The 19,278-nt window shown below is 40.0% G+C and overlaps 5 protein-coding genes across 6 annotated transcripts; 4 read left to right on the forward strand and 1 right to left on the reverse strand.

The window, feature by feature from the left end:
* The first annotated feature begins 1,274 nt into the window (after positions 1-1,274).
* Positions 1,275-3,080, forward strand: LOC113767662. Its single transcript, XM_027311828.1, has 3 exons — positions 1,275-2,008; positions 2,179-2,351; positions 2,712-3,080. The coding sequence occupies exons 1-3, from the start codon at positions 1,391-1,393 to the stop codon at positions 2,866-2,868; spliced, it is 948 nt and encodes a 315-aa protein (XP_027167629.1). The 5' UTR covers positions 1,275-1,390; the 3' UTR covers positions 2,869-3,080.
* A 1,814-nt stretch (positions 3,081-4,894) lies between these two features.
* LOC113767681 (methyl-CpG-binding domain-containing protein 10-like) lies at positions 4,895-7,864 on the forward strand. Of its 2 annotated transcripts, none has more exons than XM_027311856.1 (3): positions 4,895-5,174; positions 5,281-5,371; positions 6,803-7,864. In XM_027311856.1, exons 2-3 carry the CDS (start codon positions 5,297-5,299, stop codon positions 7,661-7,663), a joined length of 936 nt encoding a protein of 311 aa, XP_027167657.1. In that variant the 5' UTR covers positions 4,895-5,174; positions 5,281-5,296; the 3' UTR covers positions 7,664-7,864. The 2 variants fall into 2 exon arrangements, with proteins under 2 accessions (XP_027167657.1, XP_027167656.1); XM_027311855.1 differs by having other exon boundaries at positions 4,897-5,118.
* Positions 7,865-9,054: 1,190 nt separating this feature from the next.
* On the forward strand, positions 9,055-11,556 carry LOC113768493 (glucan endo-1,3-beta-glucosidase 14). The gene is made up of 3 exons (XM_027312874.1): positions 9,055-9,233; positions 9,752-10,776; positions 11,326-11,556. Exons 1-3 carry the CDS (start codon positions 9,134-9,136, stop codon positions 11,395-11,397), a joined length of 1,197 nt encoding a protein of 398 aa, XP_027168675.1. The 5' UTR covers positions 9,055-9,133; the 3' UTR covers positions 11,398-11,556.
* A 1,018-nt stretch (positions 11,557-12,574) lies between these two features.
* On the forward strand, positions 12,575-13,629 carry LOC113768682 (umecyanin-like). The gene is made up of 2 exons (XM_027313135.1): positions 12,575-12,844; positions 12,996-13,629. Exons 1-2 carry the CDS (start codon positions 12,664-12,666, stop codon positions 13,463-13,465), a joined length of 651 nt encoding a protein of 216 aa, XP_027168936.1. The 5' UTR covers positions 12,575-12,663; the 3' UTR covers positions 13,466-13,629.
* Positions 13,630-16,460: 2,831 nt separating this feature from the next.
* Positions 16,461-18,311, reverse strand: LOC113767650 (protein LURP-one-related 12). Its single transcript, XM_027311814.1, has 2 exons — positions 17,810-18,311; positions 16,461-17,200 (listed from the first exon to the last, which is right to left on the reverse strand). The coding sequence occupies exons 1-2, from the start codon at positions 18,032-18,034 to the stop codon at positions 16,793-16,795; spliced, it is 633 nt and encodes a 210-aa protein (XP_027167615.1). The 5' UTR covers positions 18,035-18,311; the 3' UTR covers positions 16,461-16,792.
* Between the last annotated feature and the right edge of the window lie 967 nt (positions 18,312-19,278).

Here is a 19,278-nt window from a genome sequence, read left to right on the forward strand (position 1 = left end):
CGGTCTCTCTGTCAGCCTGGAAATATCTAGGCCAATTTCGCAATAAAATATTATCCCCAGAAAGTAAGCGACGCCCGAATCAAAACATCTCTCGTTCTGGCGCACATTTCAGGTTGTGGGTTTGGTAATACCACAGCAAAAATTAACGTACTTCATTCCTTAAAATCCGAACCTGTACGTCTAGTGAAGTGCTACTTATAAAGAAAAGTCAAGAACAGAGAAATGACCTGTAATCACTACCGGGACTGGGAGATACTACTACACTACTTTTATTATATGTGAGAATTTTTTTACAATAAAGACAAGAGACTAGTAGTAGTAGTGTTATAATAAGAGGGTCTCGCAATCAAGTTGTCAACAAAACCTTCTTCTTGTTGCTTTTCCCGGTGATGGTGAGGTATAGTATTTTTATTTATTAACCAACCAATTAATCCTTTCCCATGGTGGATGCCAGAGTAGCAGGAGCAGGAGGGAGGGTCGAAAAATCCAAGCCAAATTGCAGTAAATTAATCTACTAGTTTGGACTTGAAATTCAACAATTCTATTTATATATTATTTTTTTGGGGCTAGCGTTAGCCAAGTTGCTCTTTTACATCAATCTTTTCAACCCATTGCGTGCCGTTGGCCTCAATCACATGGATGATGGAAACCCCACTTCCGGCAGACATTTTATCACCACTTTAACCTGATGTTACAGACTCAATTCTTTCCACCGATTTTAGACCGTCCATACATCGACAATCCCCATCAGAGACAAACTCCTGGAGGCCCCATCCTTATCAGCCGCCCGAGCCAGTCATGATGGGTTGAAAGTTCGCCCCCATCCCGCATTTTCACCAGTTTTGGTTATTGCCAAAACGGCTCCGATAACGGTTCAATTTTCTCCACTGATTTACAATCATTTTTATCAGGAAGAAGGATAAACAAAATGACAAAATAAGAGAAAAGGAAAAATTTTTCAATTTCAATTTTAATTGACATGTTAATTTAAAAAAATTACTATAATACATGAACGAAAAACCTAAGTCAGAAAATATTCAAGTTCAATTTTTCTTTTTTTGCACAAAATTTGCCGATCGATCTCAATTCAAATTTTTTTTTTTTTGTCAATTCAATTTGATTAGGGGAATTTTCGGATTGATAAACTCGATTGCATCCCTAATTACATTTTGTCCCGTGATTCAATCCAACGGCCCCAATTCAGTGATCAATCCTTACAAGTCCATCAAAATCATTAGCCTTCCATCGTCTACTAGTGAAGCTGCTGTAGCAGACTACTAGGTATAAAAACCCTCGCTAAAACGCTCTCCTGCCTCTCTCTCCCTCTCCAAGGGGAGTCTCGAGAGGTGAGGTCTCTGTCATCTTCTGGGAATACTTGATCAACAAAAAAATGTTACTGAGGAGTTCATCCTCGCCCATCCTAAATTCATGGCTTCCAAACTCATCCGGGTCATCTCCTGAACCCGATCATCTACCCCAACTCACCCGCACCCGATCCGTCTCTCTCTCTGCCTCATTCGCCATCGATGATATCCCAGGTTGCGCCAGTCCACTTCGACCCGTCCATGACTCCGATCTCAGGGACCACCAGCCAGCTTCCAAGAAGGAAAAGGATATCCACATTAAGCGCCCCAAGACGCCAAAGCCGGTGAAGCTCAAGGAGGCCAAGGAAGAAGAGTTGGAGAGGCTGTTGTCCAGCTCGGGCTTGGGGGAGCCCGCGGCTGCCGCCGAGGAGGACGGGTGTGTGGCCGTGGTGGAGAAGGAGAAGGTTTTGCAGACTCTGGTGGTGGGAGGCGGTGGCGCTGGCGGAGGTGGGGGGAGGGTTTGTGGTGGTGGTGGAGGAGGTGGCGGGTCAGATGGTGGAGATGGGTCCGGATTTGGTTCGGATTCGTATGATTCGAATAGGTGGCATGGGCATGATAGTACGGACGCGTACTATCAGAAAATGATCGAAGCCAATCCGGGCAATGCTTTATTACTGGCGAATTATGCCAAGTTCCTAAAGGAGGTAACTATCTTTTTTGTTTTTTGCCTTTTTCTTTTTCCTCCTCCTTTCTTGAACAACGTTTTATTTATTTGTAGTATGTTTTTTAATTTCAAAGAAAGTTAGTACTAGTTCTTTTGGGTTTTCTTGGTACATTTAGTCTGATTATTTGTGGAATTGAATTTGTTGAATAGGTGAAGGGAGAGTTAGATAAAGCTGAGGAGTACTGCGGAAGAGCAATTTTGGCTAACCCAAGCGATGGAAATGTTCTTTCACTGTATGCTGACCTAATATGGCAAACGCAAAAGGATGCACCCCGTGCCAAGACTTACTTTGATCAAGCTGTTCAAACTGACCCTGATGACTGGTAAGAGTTGCCCACCATGTATATAAACAATTATTTGATTTGATTTTTTTGGTGTACAGTTAGTATGGCTTTCCTTAATAATAGTGCAGTTGGTTGATGTAGAATTGGTCTTGACTTTTGCTGTATTGGTTAGTTCGGTTAATCTGCTGGCAAAAGCTCGGTAGGTAAATCATAAAACCAAAGATAAATTTGCTAAGAATCAAACGCCAGGTTTTACTGGTGCTATGTATGCAAGCAAGTTAAGTGGAAGTACATGTATCATCATCTTGTTTTGGCTGAAATTTTGGGAAATTTGTGCTGTGTTTGATTTGTTTGTTCTGGAATCTCTTTGAAATTAATGGAAGTCGGTTTGTGGTGTAGCTATGTGCTTGCTTCGTATGCTCGGTTTCTATGGGATGCTGAGGAGGAGGAGGAGGAAGAAGATGCATCAAGCCAATATGGAAAGGATGGTGGTAATTCATCAGCAACATTCTATGGAGGAGCATCACGCGGATATCCACTTACCGCGGCTTCTTGATTCTCTGTGTCTCCTACTCATCTCTCTGCCATAGTCATTATTGTTCATATAGTAGTAATTCGTAGTAGTCAGGAGTCTTACTGGCAAATCCTAACATCTGCTTTTTGCCCTGAATTAGTAGTAATTTCGTGAATTTTTGATGACGAGTTTCAAAGTTGATGTGTATATGTTAGCATGAATAAAGATCAACTTTTGTTTATTCTTTAAGATAAGATGAGGAATTATGATTGAAAAACGCCAATTTTTTTTTTTGTTGTGGTTTGTTTTTGTGGGATTTTTTTTTTTTTGGTTGGGGGGGGGGGGGGGGGTTATGGCGGTCGTAGTTCATTTAAGCTAATAAAATCTTTTGCAGTTCCTTCGACTCGGATATGGTTCTTGTAGGGGCAAGCTACTGTGGCAAAGGTGCTTTGCTGTTATGAATTTTTGTAATTTGTTTTGCATTTGATTCTCTCCACAGTTTAGCGGTCAAGAATTGGGTTGGGTTGGGTTGGCTTTGCTTTCGACTTTAGATATTTTTGAAGCAAAAAGATCTTTCAGTTTCCTTGGCAAGGGATTTTCTGGAGTTGTGATGTATCTCCCGTATTTGTTCCACGTGAGTTTCACATGTTATTATTATTGTTGTCTGCTCATTTAAATGTTGAAGTAATCGGCCAGATATTTTTCCTGGTGACGAGGAGTATTTGCGCGTGGTTTTTTATTTGAGGGTCTAATCTAACTACGGCAATTTTGCAAAACTTCTAGTTTTGGTATCTTGCGGTTGTGATTGGAATCCTTCATATGTATGTGACAAAGTGCCACTGCATATTTATTTGACGGCAGATCCTACTTCCAGCTGACAATAATAAATTTAGACCCTACTTACTTACTTTTAATCACGCCTGCTTGGTCCAATACCCTTTCAATGAACTGCTTGGCTAGAGGTTTGAGCGTGACATTTTATAGTGGATTGTGATTAATGATTCGACCCTTGCTTGGGCTCCATTTGAAGTAGTTTTCCATTCAAGTGGTAGTATATATATATATATATATATATATTCGAAGCTTGGAAGCTTTTTTTTTTCACTGGCGTTCCATGCTCATTTTTCTTCTCTCCTGCCCTTACACAGAAACTACTATCAACTTTACCCAAAAAAAAGTTGATTAAGCTTGAGTTCATGGTCCAGCTCCATTGGGTCTGTCTGCTAAATGAACTTGGGTCCATTTTTCATCTCCTACAATTCTAGAACAGTATGGCTTACACAAAAAAAAAAAAAAATTGTTTGTGAACCTTGGTGAAAGGCCCAGGGAGCCTTCGCGGCGAATTGCATTCATCGACTCGACAGGCCCAGGTTTGCGGCCTCCTCTGCAGTTTTGTTGACTCCTTGACTTTGATCGGGCCCCACGTGATTCCCGCCAAAATCCGCCCCGGCTCCCCGCAACCTTTTTTGCTTTCAACTTTCAGCGGCGTGAGCGGGTGGGTAATCTCAACAACCGTTGAGTTCGTGACCCCGGAACCGAAGCAAAGCACGTGCGCCAAAACAATGTCCACGTGCGAACTCCCCTCACGTCTGCAATTTCCCGCTTTCGGAACTAAAACCCCCGCATTCCAATCCACTTCACCACCGCATTTCGGGTACGTTATCCATTATATGCTCCATCCTACGGCTTCACGTCCCATCTGCATCTCCTCCTCCCACCCTCACTCCCACGCACGTGCATCTCAATTACCCCTCCCCCAAAAATCTCCAACTCATCGTGTCCGACACGTGCTCAATGGCGCGCGAAAGGAAAAGGGAGATCCGCCGACGGTATAGCTTAGCATGCAAAGAGAGAAGATAAGGTAACAGCGAAGGACGATCGCGAAATCCCAAAACAACTCCTCTGTCACGGACACGTTAGCAAAATCGGGGACCTTCCATTTTGCTAGCTTAACCGAGGCCAAGCGAATATATTATACTCCATACATATGAGAACAGACCTTTCGTGGGGGACAAATCATCATCTTCCGACATAAAAGCTGACACGTGTCACGTAAATAAAAAATCCAGGTCTTCCAATGAATAATAAAAAATCTTTTGTACCTTTCAAGGTCGGTTTATCACATTTCTTTCCTGGCTGCTTTCCTCATATTTAGGACTTTAAGAGTCAAGACTACTGCTACCATAAATTTGATAAAATCAGAGGAGAACGGAGACAAAACGACGGGAGGAGATTTTTTTTCTTTTTTCTCAGCAGTTTTTATAGTTGCTCTCTAGCACCCCCAGGCCTCAGGTATGGATATGGTACTAACGGAAGTCTTAGGATTTCCCGTGTACTTTCTAGTTCAGGTGGGAAATGTTTGGTTAGTTTTAAGTTCCAAGGTTTGTCGGGAATTTTAGTTGGAACTTTTGTATGTTGGTTTTGCTGCTGAAGCGGTTTATTTGGAATTTGCAGGTAGAAGAATCAAGACATGGCAAGTATTGCTGTCAACAAGGAGGAAGTTGTGTCAGTGGAGCTGCCTGCCCCTGCTTCTTGGAAGAAATTGGTACCCACCTTTTTTTTTTTTTTTTTTTTTACTAATAAGTTTTTTTAAACACCAAGATACTCTTTTTGTTTTGCTCTTTTTTTCCCAGTGGGCTAAGCTCATATTTTAGCTTTTTCTGCTGATTTAGTGCTTGTTCTGTGTGTGGGGTGAATTCCTGTGTTCTTGTGTTAAATGATTTAGTAGAATAATAGAGGGTCAAACTTTTGTTGGGTGGATAAAGCTTTTGGTAGTTTGTTTTGTACGACACATTTCCTAGGTTGTTGTAAGTGCAAAAAAATAAGTGTTCAGACGCTAATTTTCAAAATCATTTATATATCTATTTCCCTCTTTTTTTTTTTTTCGCCTGCTCTCCCTTGGGTAAAAATCATCTCTTAGAGTGGGCTGAGAAATATATCTGGTATTTAATATTTTTCTGTATATTCGTCCCCAAAAGACTCTTTTTTTAACCCAAAAAAAAAAACTCTTATTGCATCTGTTTTAGAAGCCGTGCTCGTAATATGCACTTTTTGTTGTTATATTTTCTTCTTTGTCTTTTTTTTTTTTTTTAAGGAAATGGGGATTTATGTGCTCTGGTGATTAGTTTACATATGTTATCTGGTAGAAAGCAAATTTAGGAAAAATATTTCTTGAGGCTTCTTTATCTTTCTATGTATTTGTTTACAAGGAAGATGAGATGGTGAGTCAAATTGGTACAAACTCTTTTGGGTGTTGCATGCGTGTTGTTGAGATTCAGTCATTAATCCAGCATTTCACAGGTGTAGGGTGTCTGATGTATGTTTTCTTCAGTTTCAATTAGGTTTACAGACTGCTTTTTGAACGGCCAAAACTACGACATGGTACTCTTCAATTTTGGGTTTCTTTTGCGTATATTGCTGCAAGTCGTGGTGTCACTTGCTAGTATATAACTATACATCATTTGTGAAGCCGAGTTCCTTGAAAGCTTTGTGATCCAGTCATTTATTTGTTCGTCTAGAAGAGCCTATTGAAAAAGCAGCGTTTTCCTCTAACCCAGCCAATTACTGTTGCACGTTAGATGTTTCTCTAGGTCTTGTACCGCCCTGAGGATTCTTGTATCAATCTACTATGTAGCCAGAAGCCGTGCGGTTTAGCAGCAACTCTTCCTAATTGCTGATCTTTAGATGACAGTGGCTGTGATGGAATAAGTGCAAGTTGTCATCTGCTACTATAAATCTTTATACTACTTCTGCAGAACATCATTGCAGAGAGATATAACTTGTTTGTAAGTTTGTTCAGAAGTAGGTCCATCTTGACTTAGGGAATCCATTCTAATTGCAGGCAAGTTTAGCAGTGAATTGTAGTTGCACTGTGCATATTGATGCCAAAATTGAATATCCTTGTAAATATGGAAACTCGTTGACCTTGATTCCCTTCCGGTTAATTATAGAATGGTGTTCATCTGTTGGTTTGCAGTTTATTCCAAAAAAAGGAGGAACTCCAAGGAAGAATGAAATAGTGTTTGTGGCTCCTACAGGAGAGGAAATTAGTGGTCGGAAACAGTTGGAGCAGTACCTGAAGTCCCATCCTGGAAACCCATCAATTTCGGAATTTGATTGGAGCACGGGCGAAACTCCTAGAAGATCAGCAAGAATCAGTGAGAAGTTAAAGGCTACACCTCCATCCACTGAGAAAGAGCCGCCAAAAAAAAGAGCTCGTAAATCACTAGGAGCAAAGAAGGATGACAAAGAGACTGATGCTGCCAAACAGGAAACTGAGAATAAGGGACATGAGGAAATGCTAGATGCTGGGGCAACTGAGAAGAATAGCGAGGAACCAGAGGGGGGAAATGATATCATCAGGGCAACTTTAGTTGAGGGCGAAGGTAAAGCAGATGCTGAAGATAGAAAGGAGCCGGACTCCACAGTGAAAGAGAATGGTACTGTTGGAAACGGCGTAAAGGATGTTGGAGTGCAGAATGAGACTGATGATAAGAATGCTCCCATTGCAGTTGAAAAAGGGGAAGAGAAGCTGGATTCTAAAGAGGTAGAGAAACCAGAGACTGAGATTGGAAAAGATGATGGTGCTGATGCTGCAGGAAAAGACAAGGCAGGAACAGCTGCTGCTGCTGCAGCAGCAAGCAATGGAGTAGAGCAAGAGCTGCCCAACGGTGTGGCGCCTCCTGAAGCAGAAACTAATGAAGTAGAAGTGTGTGATGGCAAGCTAAAGTTGCAGGTAGAAGATGCGCGAGTGGCGGTGATGGAAAATGGCAAGGTTGAACAAACGGGGCAAAGGGAAACTGCACAATGTCCGTCTCCAGCTCCAATTGCCTGCTGAATGTATAGTCTGCATCTCGTTTAATTTCCTGTGTCCGGTCTAACTTTTTGGGACGACTATAATGTTAATGTTTATTAGTGCTTAGATATTAGTAGTTGGTCAGAAAATGACTTTCTTAGTTTTCTGTGATGCTGTGATCCTCTTACGACTCGTGCTATTGAGTAGAATTAGATTATTGACTGTTTACTGTTTTTTTGGCTATTCTCTACATAGGCTCTTTTATATCTTTTATACGTTGTTGGTCTGTTTATTAGATGAAAAAAAAGTTCACGTCCACATTTTTGATTGTTGCTTTATCCAACAATACTAAAAAAAAAAAGAGGAAAAAAAGAGCTTGAAGGCATCTGACGGTCTCTCTTAAAAGTGTGGCTTTGGTCCCGTGGAGTGGATTAGATTTGGGCACATGGTCATTGAAGCAGACGGTTGTTTAGTGCCCCCTATGTCGGAAAAAATTAATTTCTTTAGTCTTTCTAACCAGCGAATGTCATGTAACTTCACAATTTTTAATTTTTTCTAAATTTATTTCGAATAGTTTTTTATTTTTATTTTTTAAAATCTTTTGGATCAACTTTTCTTTTCTTTTTTTATCTCATATTAATGTACACCACATTATAAAGAAAACAGTGATAAATAATACCAAAAGATTTTCAAATAGTCGTCCATTCAAATACACGCTATGTTCTGTTTCGGAACCTGGGTTAAGAGGGGTGTACTTTGGAGCATCCAGGTTTAGCACAAGCAATGGCCAAATTTAAATAAATATGTCTCATGGCACGTTCAATTCTCTGGAGGAAAAATGGGACGTCAGGAAATAGAGGAACGAACCAAAAAAAAAAAAATCGACTCGCATTAGGCATATCTCTAAGCTTATAGAGTACCAGTCATAAAATCATGATAATCTTGAAATCAGTGGCAGTTAGGAATCTTTGTGATAAGAAAACCGATTAGTGTATGATTTTAAGTCATACATCATTATGCCAAGAGTTGTTAATCCATGCAACTTCTGTCTCTCTTGATCTCTGTCTCGGCAATATGATTTTTACTCACATTAGTCCGCACATCCAGTCATCTAGGATTGAGGGAGACGTCAAAATCTGTATCTCAACTCTTGAGTTGATCTTGCGAGGAAGCATCAAGAGATATAGCGTTCAGTGTTCACCAAAGGATTGAAATGCCGAAAAGGTATAACTTTGAGATAGAGAAAAGTTGGATACACTACTACACTACAAAAGTTAGGAATCTATTCGAAGCCCGCAGGACCAAACATTTGTCCCTCAGAAACTACATTTGCCATTCATCTCTGGACCAGGGTTTAGAATCTTTTATTTCATTTTGTCAGTCAGTAATCTCCATCCATGGCAAACCACCCCTGGAAGCATTCCATTCCAAAGACAACCGCCGTTTTGATTTCAAACAAAGTTATCTGCAATTCTGAGAAATTCCATCTACTAATTAGGCTACATTTCTTCAATGGAATGGTACTCAGCATTTTTTCGGACTTTCAAGATAATGGGACTCTACTCTTTTGGCCTCTGCTTCCTTCTTCTCTTCAATGTTTTCTTATCCAATGGTATGCTTCTCTAAAATCTCTTGACTTCATTTCTTTTCCTTCCTCCTCCTTTTCTGTAGAACATTTTTATCCTCTTTAGATGTATTATTATACTTTTAAGTGGGCATGCAGATGCAGATTCTATCTATGCGATGGATCCTCAAAAGCTTTCATGATCAGCTTATACTTAGGTCTCTATTCTCTAAAAAAAGAATTGTGCTTTCTAGAATGCTAAAATTTTAAAAGGATACTATCTTTTTTTAGCTTTACCAGGTTTCCTGCTGGTGATGAACTTAGACTTAGTTTCACCTTCTAATGTTTGGTTTCTACATAAATTGTTTGGTTTCTGTCAACAAGTTTAGCATGTTCAGGATTTTGTGCAACTTACTAGCTTGCCTCGTCATGAAGATGTCACACTGTCTAGTAGCTTTGGAACTGCTATTTTATCATCATCACCTTGGCAAATCAAACTATAGCAAGAGATGATATCTTTGTTCATGCAACACCCCTTTGTTTTTTTTTTTGGCTTGTCATGGCAGTGTTGATGGTGCATGGTTTTACGGGTACGTATGGAGTAAATTACGGTAGGATAGCTGACAACCTTCCACCACCAGCAACTGTTGCAATACTTCTCAGGGCAGCAAAGATAAAGAATATCAGAATCTACGACGCTGATCATGAAGTTTTGAAGGCCTTTTCAGGATCTGGAATTGAGATAATTGTTGGAGTGGGGAACGAGAATTTGAAAGACATGAGTGTGTATCCTGATAATGCTGTATCTTGGGTGAAGGAAAATGTCGAGCCATTCCTTCCAGGTACTAGTATAACAGGAATTGCAGTTGGGAACGAGATCCTTGGAGCTACTGATGTAGAACTCTGGGAAGTTCTAGTGCCTGCAGTAAAAAATGTATACCATGCCCTCGAGCAGCTTCACCTGAGTGACAAAATTGAGGTCTCAAGCCCGCATTCAGAGGCTGTTTTCGCCACAACATTTCCCCCATCCGCAGGCGCATTTAAGGAAAGTATTCTGCCGTACATGAGACCACTTTTGCAGTTCTTTTCTCAAATTGGTTCTCCGTTCTATATAAATGCCTATCCATTTCTGGCCTACATCAACGACCCTTCACATATTAATATCAACTACGCACTCGCTCAACGAAATCCTGGTATTTATGATGCCAAAACCAATTTGCACTACGATAACATGTTTGAGGCTCAGATTGATGCAGCTTATGCTGCTTTGGAAAAGGTTGGGCACAGTAAGATGCCGGTTATAGTTTCCGAAACCGGTTGGGCTTCACGGGGAGATGCAAACGAGCCAGGAGCAACGATTAAAAATGCTCAGACTTACAACAAAAACTTGCGTAAGAGGCTTCTAAAGAAGAAGGGGACGCCTTACAGACCCAAGATACCTGTGAGGGCTTACATTTTTGCCCTGTTCAATGAGGACTCGAAGCCTGGTCCAACTTCTGAGAGAAACTTTGGATTGTTCAAACCTGATGGCAGCATTTCTTACAACATTGGATTCAAAGGGCTTGCACCTTCATCAGCACACTCTTTAAAGGTCCTCGCATGTTTCTTTAGTTCATCAATCGTCTTCTTGAATTACACGATTAAGATGCATAGTGCTGATATCTGATGCTGTTTGCTTATGATAAATCATGCTTTTGGGTTCTAAACTTTGGTCCGGCAAAATGTTTTGTTATTAATTAAACTACGTTTCCTCTTTTTAATATATGACTGCTTCTTGAAGCAAGTAATGACGGGAAATTTTGCTTTAGAGATGTATTCGTCTTTAATTCTTAAGCTAACGGAATATCTAATAGAAACTCTGCTCTGCCTATATCTTCTTCAACAACATTTCCTTTTCTTTCGCCATTTTTGTTTCCCCTGTTAAGGGGACATGTCATTTGCATCAGATGCCTACTGCAGATTTAGCTTCGACAGACATTTGAGATAATGGTACAAACACTGGGGTGCTACATATTGCTGAATGGATCACAGAACTTTTTAACTGGTTTAGAAATTAAATCACAGCAAACATAATGTCAGATTTTCTTCCGTGTTGCTTTTGCTGTACTGATTCTGTTTTATGCCTCCATTTGTGTTGCAGGATCATCGATTAGGTGGATTCTCACTGATTCACTTGATTTATGCAACAATACTGGTGTTTCACTTTATCTGAGGACTTGGACAAATTTCAGGGACATTCAGATTAATAAAGAGAAGGCATCCAGAGTCCTTTTTCATACGTGTTTGATGCAGAATCAGTTTACAATTAGCAAGTTTTAGCTTCCTCTTCGTACACATAGTTGAAATCCATATTTGATTGATTATTTGATTCTGTGATTTGAGTATTCCTGAATTTGATTGGTGCAATGCCTTTCACCTCACTCATCCACCCTTCCCCCGGACCCTCCTAACCTAACTCAATCTTCCCAGGAAATCTTTGGAGAAAACGAATTAAACACTTTTTTATCCTTTAAACTCACATTTGCTTGATATTCGTAATTTGCAAATACCTGATCGATTAAAATCTCACCTGACGTTTCCAAATTCTCTGCATAGCAATCGTGAGCGGATACTTCAATAACTTCAAAGTAAACAGGTCTCCGTGTTTGAAAACCCCAACTATGTGGCAAGCTTCCTTTTAGAGTCCAAGGCCGTGTTGGAAGGAGAAAATTGGGTTGTTAAAACTTGGATAGAAAGCTAGGTAGTCTTTATCTTGTTCGACAGTTTTGAAGGAAGAATTAGAACTGAAAATGAAGAGAAAATTTGGGGTGGGAGAGAAAAATTGGTGCAATCAAACTTTTAGGGGGGACAATTTGAGAGAAGAGTAAATTTTTTTTTTTTTGAGGGAATTTATAGGAATTAACCCAAGAAGAAAGAGAGCGAAAGATGAAGGACGGTAAGTAATAGTTTTAACTTCTAATCTCCTAGATTCACCGTTATCAAAGCAATGTTTACCACAGTAGAGAGATTAACAATAATTCAAAGAAATATTTTGTAACCTCCTTCATATTCAAAGCAACAGTTGTGCCATATTGACACTGGAAAATTATGTAATGGGGATCGACCAATAATTAATTACCATGACGCCGCCCGACCACTTTTAGTTACACCTGAAGTCATTAGTCAATCTCGACTCAGACTTAATTTCCATTAGGCGACGTACCATTTGTCTTGAAAAAAAATGCAGCATATATGTAAGTTGAATTAGTCACCATTTGCAGCTTTCCAAGTCTTTCGTAAGTCGGGTCCTACCATAGTGCATTGGTATTTCAGAGAACTCTGCAGTTGCTACCTTTATTAAGACCGCATCCGAAATCGTTCACTACTTAAACCCCCACAGGCACAGGCAGATGGGAATCCCCAAGCTCAATCTCTAATCATTCATCACTCCAAATCTCTTATCTAAAATTCTACAATAGGAAATTTCCAAGTTTTGAGGATGAGCAAGTTTGGGTGCATGGTCGTTTTCTGTGCTTTTTCTGCAGCAATGCTGCAGCAAGGTGCAACAGCAGAGGTGTATGTGGTTGGAGATTCCATTGGGTGGGCTATCCCCCAAAATGGTGCTGCTGCTTACGCCGACTGGGCTTCTGGTAAAAACTTCAAAGTCGGTGACATCCTAGGTAATGAACTAATAATGACATGATCATCTTCATTTCGCATCAATTCTCAATTTACAAAAGGTTGTACTACTCTAGTTAATACGTCACATTCACTCAGTCAACAACAATAATGTGTTCGCTTAATTTGCTTTCTTTGTTTCTTTCCTTCCAGTGTTCAACTTCGTAACCAACCAACACGATGTCCAACAAGTACCCAAGGCATCCTACGATGCATGCAATTCAAACAATGCAATAGGCGGCATGATCACGAATGGACCAGCAAATGTAACTCTCAGATCCACCGGAGCTCATTACTTCATTTGCACTTTCAATGGCCATTGCAAAGCAGGTCAGAAGCTAGCCATTTCGGTGAGCGGCTCAGCTGGCACTCCAGGGGCCAATCCTCCCGCTAGGACCCCTGCTCCCACAACGACTCCTACCGCTCCTTCTCCACCCTCTAACCAGCCGCCTGGTGCTCGTGCACCAACGCCTTCACCAGCTCCCAAAGCTGACGGACCTTCTGCTGCAACACCAACAGCCGTGACCACCCCACCACCACCTCCTCCTACTTCATCCTCGAATGCTGTGTTTGCCGGCCTTGGTTTCGGCATTGCATCCGTTGCCGTGGGCCTTTTCGTCTAAACATGGAAGGACATGAAGGAGATATTCTTGATTTTGATGTTTATTTTGGGTAGTCTTTCAACAATTAATAATATTGTGCTTGGGTCGCGTAGAGTGTAGACTGTTACTGTATTTAGCCATCAGAAAATGTTATCAATAAAATTCATGGATTTTTGGGGTATTAATGCCTGCTTACGTCTAAAGAATCACGTCTTTTTCATTCTGATTTCACATTGACAGCACACCATCTCCATGCGGCCAATGGAGCTCAAGACTGTAAACCATTTCATTATTCCAGACTTCACACTCTAAAGAGGTTGCAGTTTTAACTCTTTTTTTTTTTTAAATATAAATTAGGGAGTATAATGGTCTAAGAAAATAATTGAAAAAAGTCACGAGAAAATCAACTAGTACGGTTGACTAACTTGACCGGAGGTTCAATCTAGATCGGGCTTAATCTGCTGTTTTACGGTTCTCAAAGTAATCTGTTCTACAATTGCGAGTAAAGACTTGAGTTACAATTGCGAGTAAAGACTTGAGTTGACTATACATGATGACACTGAGAAATTAGTATTTCCTCATCTTATATAATGCCTAATGCATAAGAGCTAATGTTAGTACTTGTATGATTCTTATCTCCGTTAACAATACAAAAGAGCACATTTGAAACAACAAACTTAGTTGATAAATGTCTTCCACCAATGCGGCTATCCTGATGTCCTGAGCCTTCTGGGATCTGTTTGTTTTGCACTTGAAACTGCACTGTTCTCCCTTGCAGTGTTACAGCTTTGCTCATTGCCAACTTTAAAGCTACTGCCTCACCTATAAACTAGGATCCTGAGCTTCTCTCTTTCAATGCCCATCCTATCATTGGCTGTTGGTTGCCATCGATCGGTTACTGTGATTCCAATACCCATTATAAGATTATCCTTTTGCCTTGTCGTTGCCACTCTTAATTTGATGATTCCTTCCACTATTAATCCTAGCTGTTGCAGTTGATTCTGTTGTGTTGTTGTTTCTTTTGTGCTCATTCTGGCTTCCTTAACAGCTGCCTAGAAATAGAGATTAGCAAGGGATTGAGTTTTTTTAATAATACTATTATTATTTTTCTTATAAAGAAAGAGAAGAAAATTGTAGACCTAGAAATAGAATGTTCAAAATAAAGAATTCTTGGTGTAAAGTATGAATTGAGTGGTCCCCCAAAATATTTAAATTAGCCTTAAAAAAGAGGAAGTTTCCTTTCCGTATTATCCTTTTAATTAATACAAACATCATATTAAAATTGCACTGGTCTCTGAAGTTCTAAACACTAGTGGCGGTGAAGTGTTAGCTAGTTTAAGTAATTGCTGGACAAAATATATACTTGCATTCATCGTGAAACAACTGATCAAGAACAGCAATAACCTGAAACATATAAAGTAAAATGCAGACTTCTCCAAAGATTCTCCTCTATATATTTGAGGGTAATATGATCCTCCGTAATTGAAAATTGAGAAAAAGAAAAAAGTGATCTACACTACAACTTGTGGTTCAGAAAGTTCGAAAAGAAATGCTAACTTAGTTACAGCTAAGATCGCGAATTATAATAGTCACTTGACTGGAACTCATCTACATAATTAATTGTTTCAAATGGAAGCTTCTGCCGCCTATCACAAGTCACAACTAACAAAAATGTTGAAAAATTACCAACTCCAAGATTCAAGAACCCCCACAAAAAATTGTCCTAGAAAAAGTTGACCAATCAAAGTATGTGAAATGCTGACCAAAATGATCATTACCATGACAAATTAAACATAACGCTGGAATAAATTAAAAATGTATCACGATCGAGAACGATGTAAGGATGGATATAGCTGTCAAAATGTCTTGCTTTTCGCAACGGTTATGTTCCCCCTTTTACGTCTTGTACCAACCAACTAGGGCTGCAGACCAGGAATTTCTGCATGTTGTAGTATCGTTATATATGGTGCACATAAATAAGTTTGGCACTTTTGTCGGTGTGTCTGGTATTTGCGTGGACTAAATAATAGACTTTGAACCTTGTAATGTGATCACGGTACATTTTTTCTTTGGCCCTTACGTCCTTTATTAGAGTTTTAATGTCAATTTCGGCTGTCTTGGAGGCTTGACGAATGCTCCTTAATTAAGCTTGAAAGTTGATAATTGACACCAAATGCGGGGCTCTTTCTACTTTGTCTTTCCTTTCCTTTGTTTGTGTGTGTGTGTGTGTGTGTGCGTGTGGGGGGTAAAAGTCATAAGATTGACTGACTCTCTGAAGGAGATGGAGCCGATTGTTGTGAGGACCTCAAGGGCATGTAATTGGCCAACAATTAGTTGCTGAGTTTTGATGGGCATATATTTATATATATATACACTAACTAGATGGTTGGATGGAATGGTTGATTATTTCGAATCTGACCTTTATTCCCGTCAATGGCCGTGCCCGTCACTCCGGCGACCCTTCCAAAAAGCCTCAACCACTCTCATTCAAAGTGGAAGCCACGATTGACTTCTTCTTTTGTCTCCTGGGCTTAATTCATTAGACTTTTATCATGTGGGAAAAAGATAATTTCAGATTACAAGAACATAATTAGTAGATAGTGCTTGTAAAATGTAGTAGTATCAACCAAGTTTTGGGGATCAGCTAATTATTATTAATCTGGTAGAGTGTGAGTGTCATGGGGACAAAAGGTTGAGTAAAACAAAGAGCACAAAAGAAAAGGGAAGAACAATTGTCTCAAATAGAACGCCACTCCTATGGAACAAAAAACTTTTAGAAAACTTTTGATTCTTCTAGTGAGATTATACCACTACTACTATAAAGTATCCTCAAAATCCAGTTCAGGACATTTAGTCGGTTGATTCTCAAGTACGTCCTCCCTCCTCCTAATTAAAGATTTTTTGGTCCCCCCATAAACCAACAACGTACCCTTCTTCCTTCTTCCTTCTTCGCTGTTATAAAATTTGGAGTTCTCCATTGAATCAAAAATAATTGAGTAAATATTTTAGACTTGGCTCAAGCAAAGATATTTAGGACTTTTGTTTATTTATCCGACAAAGAACATCGTACAATGCGATACTTCGAAGAAAGGAAAATAATCCCTGTGAAGCTATACAATACAAGGAATGAATCACTTTGGTGAGAAGGGTTAAGCCGCAATGGATGGCCGCAGCACCAGTGAGGAACAAAAGCCAAAAAAGAAAAGGGATTTACTGATATACTACTACTTACTACTGCATAGTACTGCATGATAAAAGAAGTGAGCATGTGCTGAAACTCTTATTTAAACACAAAGTGAAGCGCAGACAAAGCGACGCTACTCCGGTAAATATGTCCAAAGTACGAGATTAAGAAGCATCCTCGGTGGTGGGGTGCACGGTAACCTTGGAGTTGTCATCAACAACCTCGTCATCACCGTAGATCTGATCGAGTACAAGGATCAGTCCCATGGCAAAGGCCCCATCGAAACCAGGCCGTAGTGAAAGACAGAACACGTCCTTCCCAAGCATCACATTCGCCGAAGCGTCCACTTTGCGTCGAATCTCAGCCACTGATTCCTTCTCCGCATTAAAGAATGCGCAGCACCTCTGTGCATAGGAGCCCTCGATGTGGTACTCCTCGCCGGAGTTGTTGTACATGTCCACCGTCAATCCCGACCGTCCGATCATTGATGATCTACGCACGCTGAAAATTGGCTTCTGGCCCTCCACCCTCTCTCCTAGGAAACCTTCCCATCTCTGATGAAGGCTAGGCCTCTGCAGTACCCCCAAATACCAAAACAAAACTTAGCATGTTTCGTCAGCCTCCGGTTTGAAAAAGTATTAATAATAAGCCAATTATTAAAAAAAATTTAATACTGCTTACCCCATGCTGTTTGATTACTACATGAATACCAAAAATGGCGAAGATGTTTTAAAACAGAGATGAGATTTTTTCATTATCCAGTAAATGGACTCGGAATTATTTATTATTCAAGGGTAGCTGGCCAGTTCTTTTGACCAAATTGGGGGTCGGTTGACATTTCTTTCGTGAAAGAGGAAAAAAAAGAAATCACAGAAGTCAACAAGAAAGAATCCTCTGAACTCCAGAAGCTTGACCCAGCACTGAGTTATGTGGCTGAAACTCGAAACGGGAAAAGAAGGAGAGCTGAAGCTAGTAAGATCACCAACCAGGTAGACTCACTTAATTCCATTAGATTAAATGGCTAGTCTAGCAAAGCAAAAACGTGCGCATTTTGGATCTTCATTCCAAATCTGATTGGGATACTTTAGCATGTATTATGTATTGAACATCAATAAACGCAAAAATTTGCACGTACAAGCGTAGAGCCATTAGATTTTGTTGGTGAAAAAGTACAAGCGTACCTTGCGGCGGACGGTGAGGAGGCATTTCCCAGAAGCGTCCATCAGAACGAGCTCACTCTTGTCGGAGTCGGGCCCGTAGGTATCAACTCGGAAAACCAGCTGTCCTTTGCAGTCATACACGGTAAAGCCGTCGCCGGCGAAGAAAAGGGACGTCTTGAGAACTGTGAAATGCGTCTCTTCTTCGTATATGAACCCATCTTCTACCACTGCACAACAACCCCTCATTCTCTGTTTTTATCTGAATTTTCTCCTCAAAGCCGGATCTCAAAATAAAATATCTAACACAGTTCACTCCTTTCAAGAATATGATTTTGATAGGGAAGACAGGAAAGATAGGGAGATATTTTTATGATGATGATGATGTGAAGAGGAAAGGGCCACACGAGGTAAAGGAGGAGCGGGAGAGTATCTAACGTCAAGTAGATTTCGGAGGGTACAATGAATGAGACGTGTGCGTAGGTATTAATATAGGGTTTTGTCTTTGGGAGGAGCTCAACAGAGGGGGGAGAGAGAGAGAGAGAAAGAGAGCGAGCGAGGGAGGGGTGGTAAGTAAATGGTAATCAAGTAATCATCGATCGTATTATAAGCAGACGTATGCACACAATATGTTTCTGCAACGCACAAAAACACACGCACTGAGGAATATTAAAAAGGTCCACGTCAAGAATCGTCGGCCCTTGGAGTTCGGCGTCGGAGGAGGTGGACCCTTTTTCAAGAATGGAATACTAAAGCTGCGAATCTGGTGGTGCAATTTATGTGGAGTTCGAACACTCGTACAAAAGATGCTACAGGAATCCAATTGACTTTCCCAACTTTTCACCATTCATCAAATTCTTACTTCTAACAGACGACAATTAGTCGGTAACTTACGTTCAAGCCATTCCACTAGATTGACATTAGGTTGGACATTACTCGAGCCACAAGTTTTCTTGTACTTTGTGTCGATGATTTTTTTTTTTTTTTTTTTTTTTTGAAGGAGTGTCGATGACCATGATGCTTGCATACTCAAAATTCAAAATAATCTTGCTTGTAAGGGTAGGAAAAAAATTTTAACAACTGCAAAATTTTGTTTGGACTTAAAAGTTAGTAAATAGATGAAGGAACTTTTTCGAGGGTCCATACTCCAGACAAATTAGTTCTGTCATTCAACTTTACTAAGCCGATAACTACTATGAGTAACAACGAATTTAATCAAGTCGAAGACTCTAACGTTTAAATTCGTTTAAATATATTAACAAGTTAGAAATTGTATTAAGTTTGGCTTGTTTATTTTCTAAATTAAAGTCAAACGAGTTTTTACTAAGTTGAACTTGAGTCCAGCTTGAGTGGTTTAAAGTTTTTCACATATAAATTTTAATTTTATACTAATCAAGCCAAACTCGAGCCTAAGTTTAAAATTTTATCAAAACAAAAGACTGCAGGTTGAGATCTGCTTGATTAGTTTGCTAACCAATCTCAAATGAACTCTT

This window comes from Coffea eugenioides, chromosome 4 (genome assembly GCF_003713205.1).
Source record: "Coffea eugenioides isolate CCC68of chromosome 4, Ceug_1.0, whole genome shotgun sequence".
In the NCBI taxonomy this organism is placed as follows: domain Eukaryota; kingdom Viridiplantae; phylum Streptophyta; class Magnoliopsida; order Gentianales; family Rubiaceae; genus Coffea; species Coffea eugenioides.

Coding starts and splice junctions, on each gene's coding strand:
- LOC113767662 (XM_027311828.1), top strand. CDS start 1,391: ATGTTACTGAGGAGTTCATCCTCGCCCATCCTAAATTCATGGCTTCCA. Junction 2,009..2,178: donor ATGCCAAGTTCCTAAAGGAG/GTAACTATCTTT, acceptor TTTGTTGAATAG/GTGAAGGGAGAGTTAGATAA. Junction 2,352..2,711: donor CAAACTGACCCTGATGACTG/GTAAGAGTTGCC, acceptor TTTGTGGTGTAG/CTATGTGCTTGCTTCGTATG.
- LOC113767681 (XM_027311856.1), top strand. CDS start 5,297: ATGGCAAGTATTGCTGTCAACAAGGAGGAAGTTGTGTCAGTGGAGCTG. Junction 5,372..6,802: donor CTGCTTCTTGGAAGAAATTG/GTACCCACCTTT, acceptor GTTGGTTTGCAG/TTTATTCCAAAAAAAGGAGG.
- LOC113768493 (XM_027312874.1), top strand. CDS start 9,134: ATGGAATGGTACTCAGCATTTTTTCGGACTTTCAAGATAATGGGACTC. Junction 9,234..9,751: donor CAATGTTTTCTTATCCAATG/GTATGCTTCTCT, acceptor TTGTCATGGCAG/TGTTGATGGTGCATGGTTTT. Junction 10,777..11,325: donor CATCAGCACACTCTTTAAAG/GTCCTCGCATGT, acceptor TTTGTGTTGCAG/GATCATCGATTAGGTGGATT.
- LOC113768682 (XM_027313135.1), top strand. CDS start 12,664: ATGAGCAAGTTTGGGTGCATGGTCGTTTTCTGTGCTTTTTCTGCAGCA. Junction 12,845..12,995: donor CAAAGTCGGTGACATCCTAG/GTAATGAACTAA, acceptor CTTTCCTTCCAG/TGTTCAACTTCGTAACCAAC.
- LOC113767650 (XM_027311814.1), bottom strand. CDS start 18,034: ATGAGGGGTTGTTGTGCAGTGGTAGAAGATGGGTTCATATACGAAGAA. Junction 17,201..17,809: donor TCCTCACCGTCCGCCGCAAG/GTACGCTTGTAC, acceptor GGGGTACTGCAG/AGGCCTAGCCTTCATCAGAG.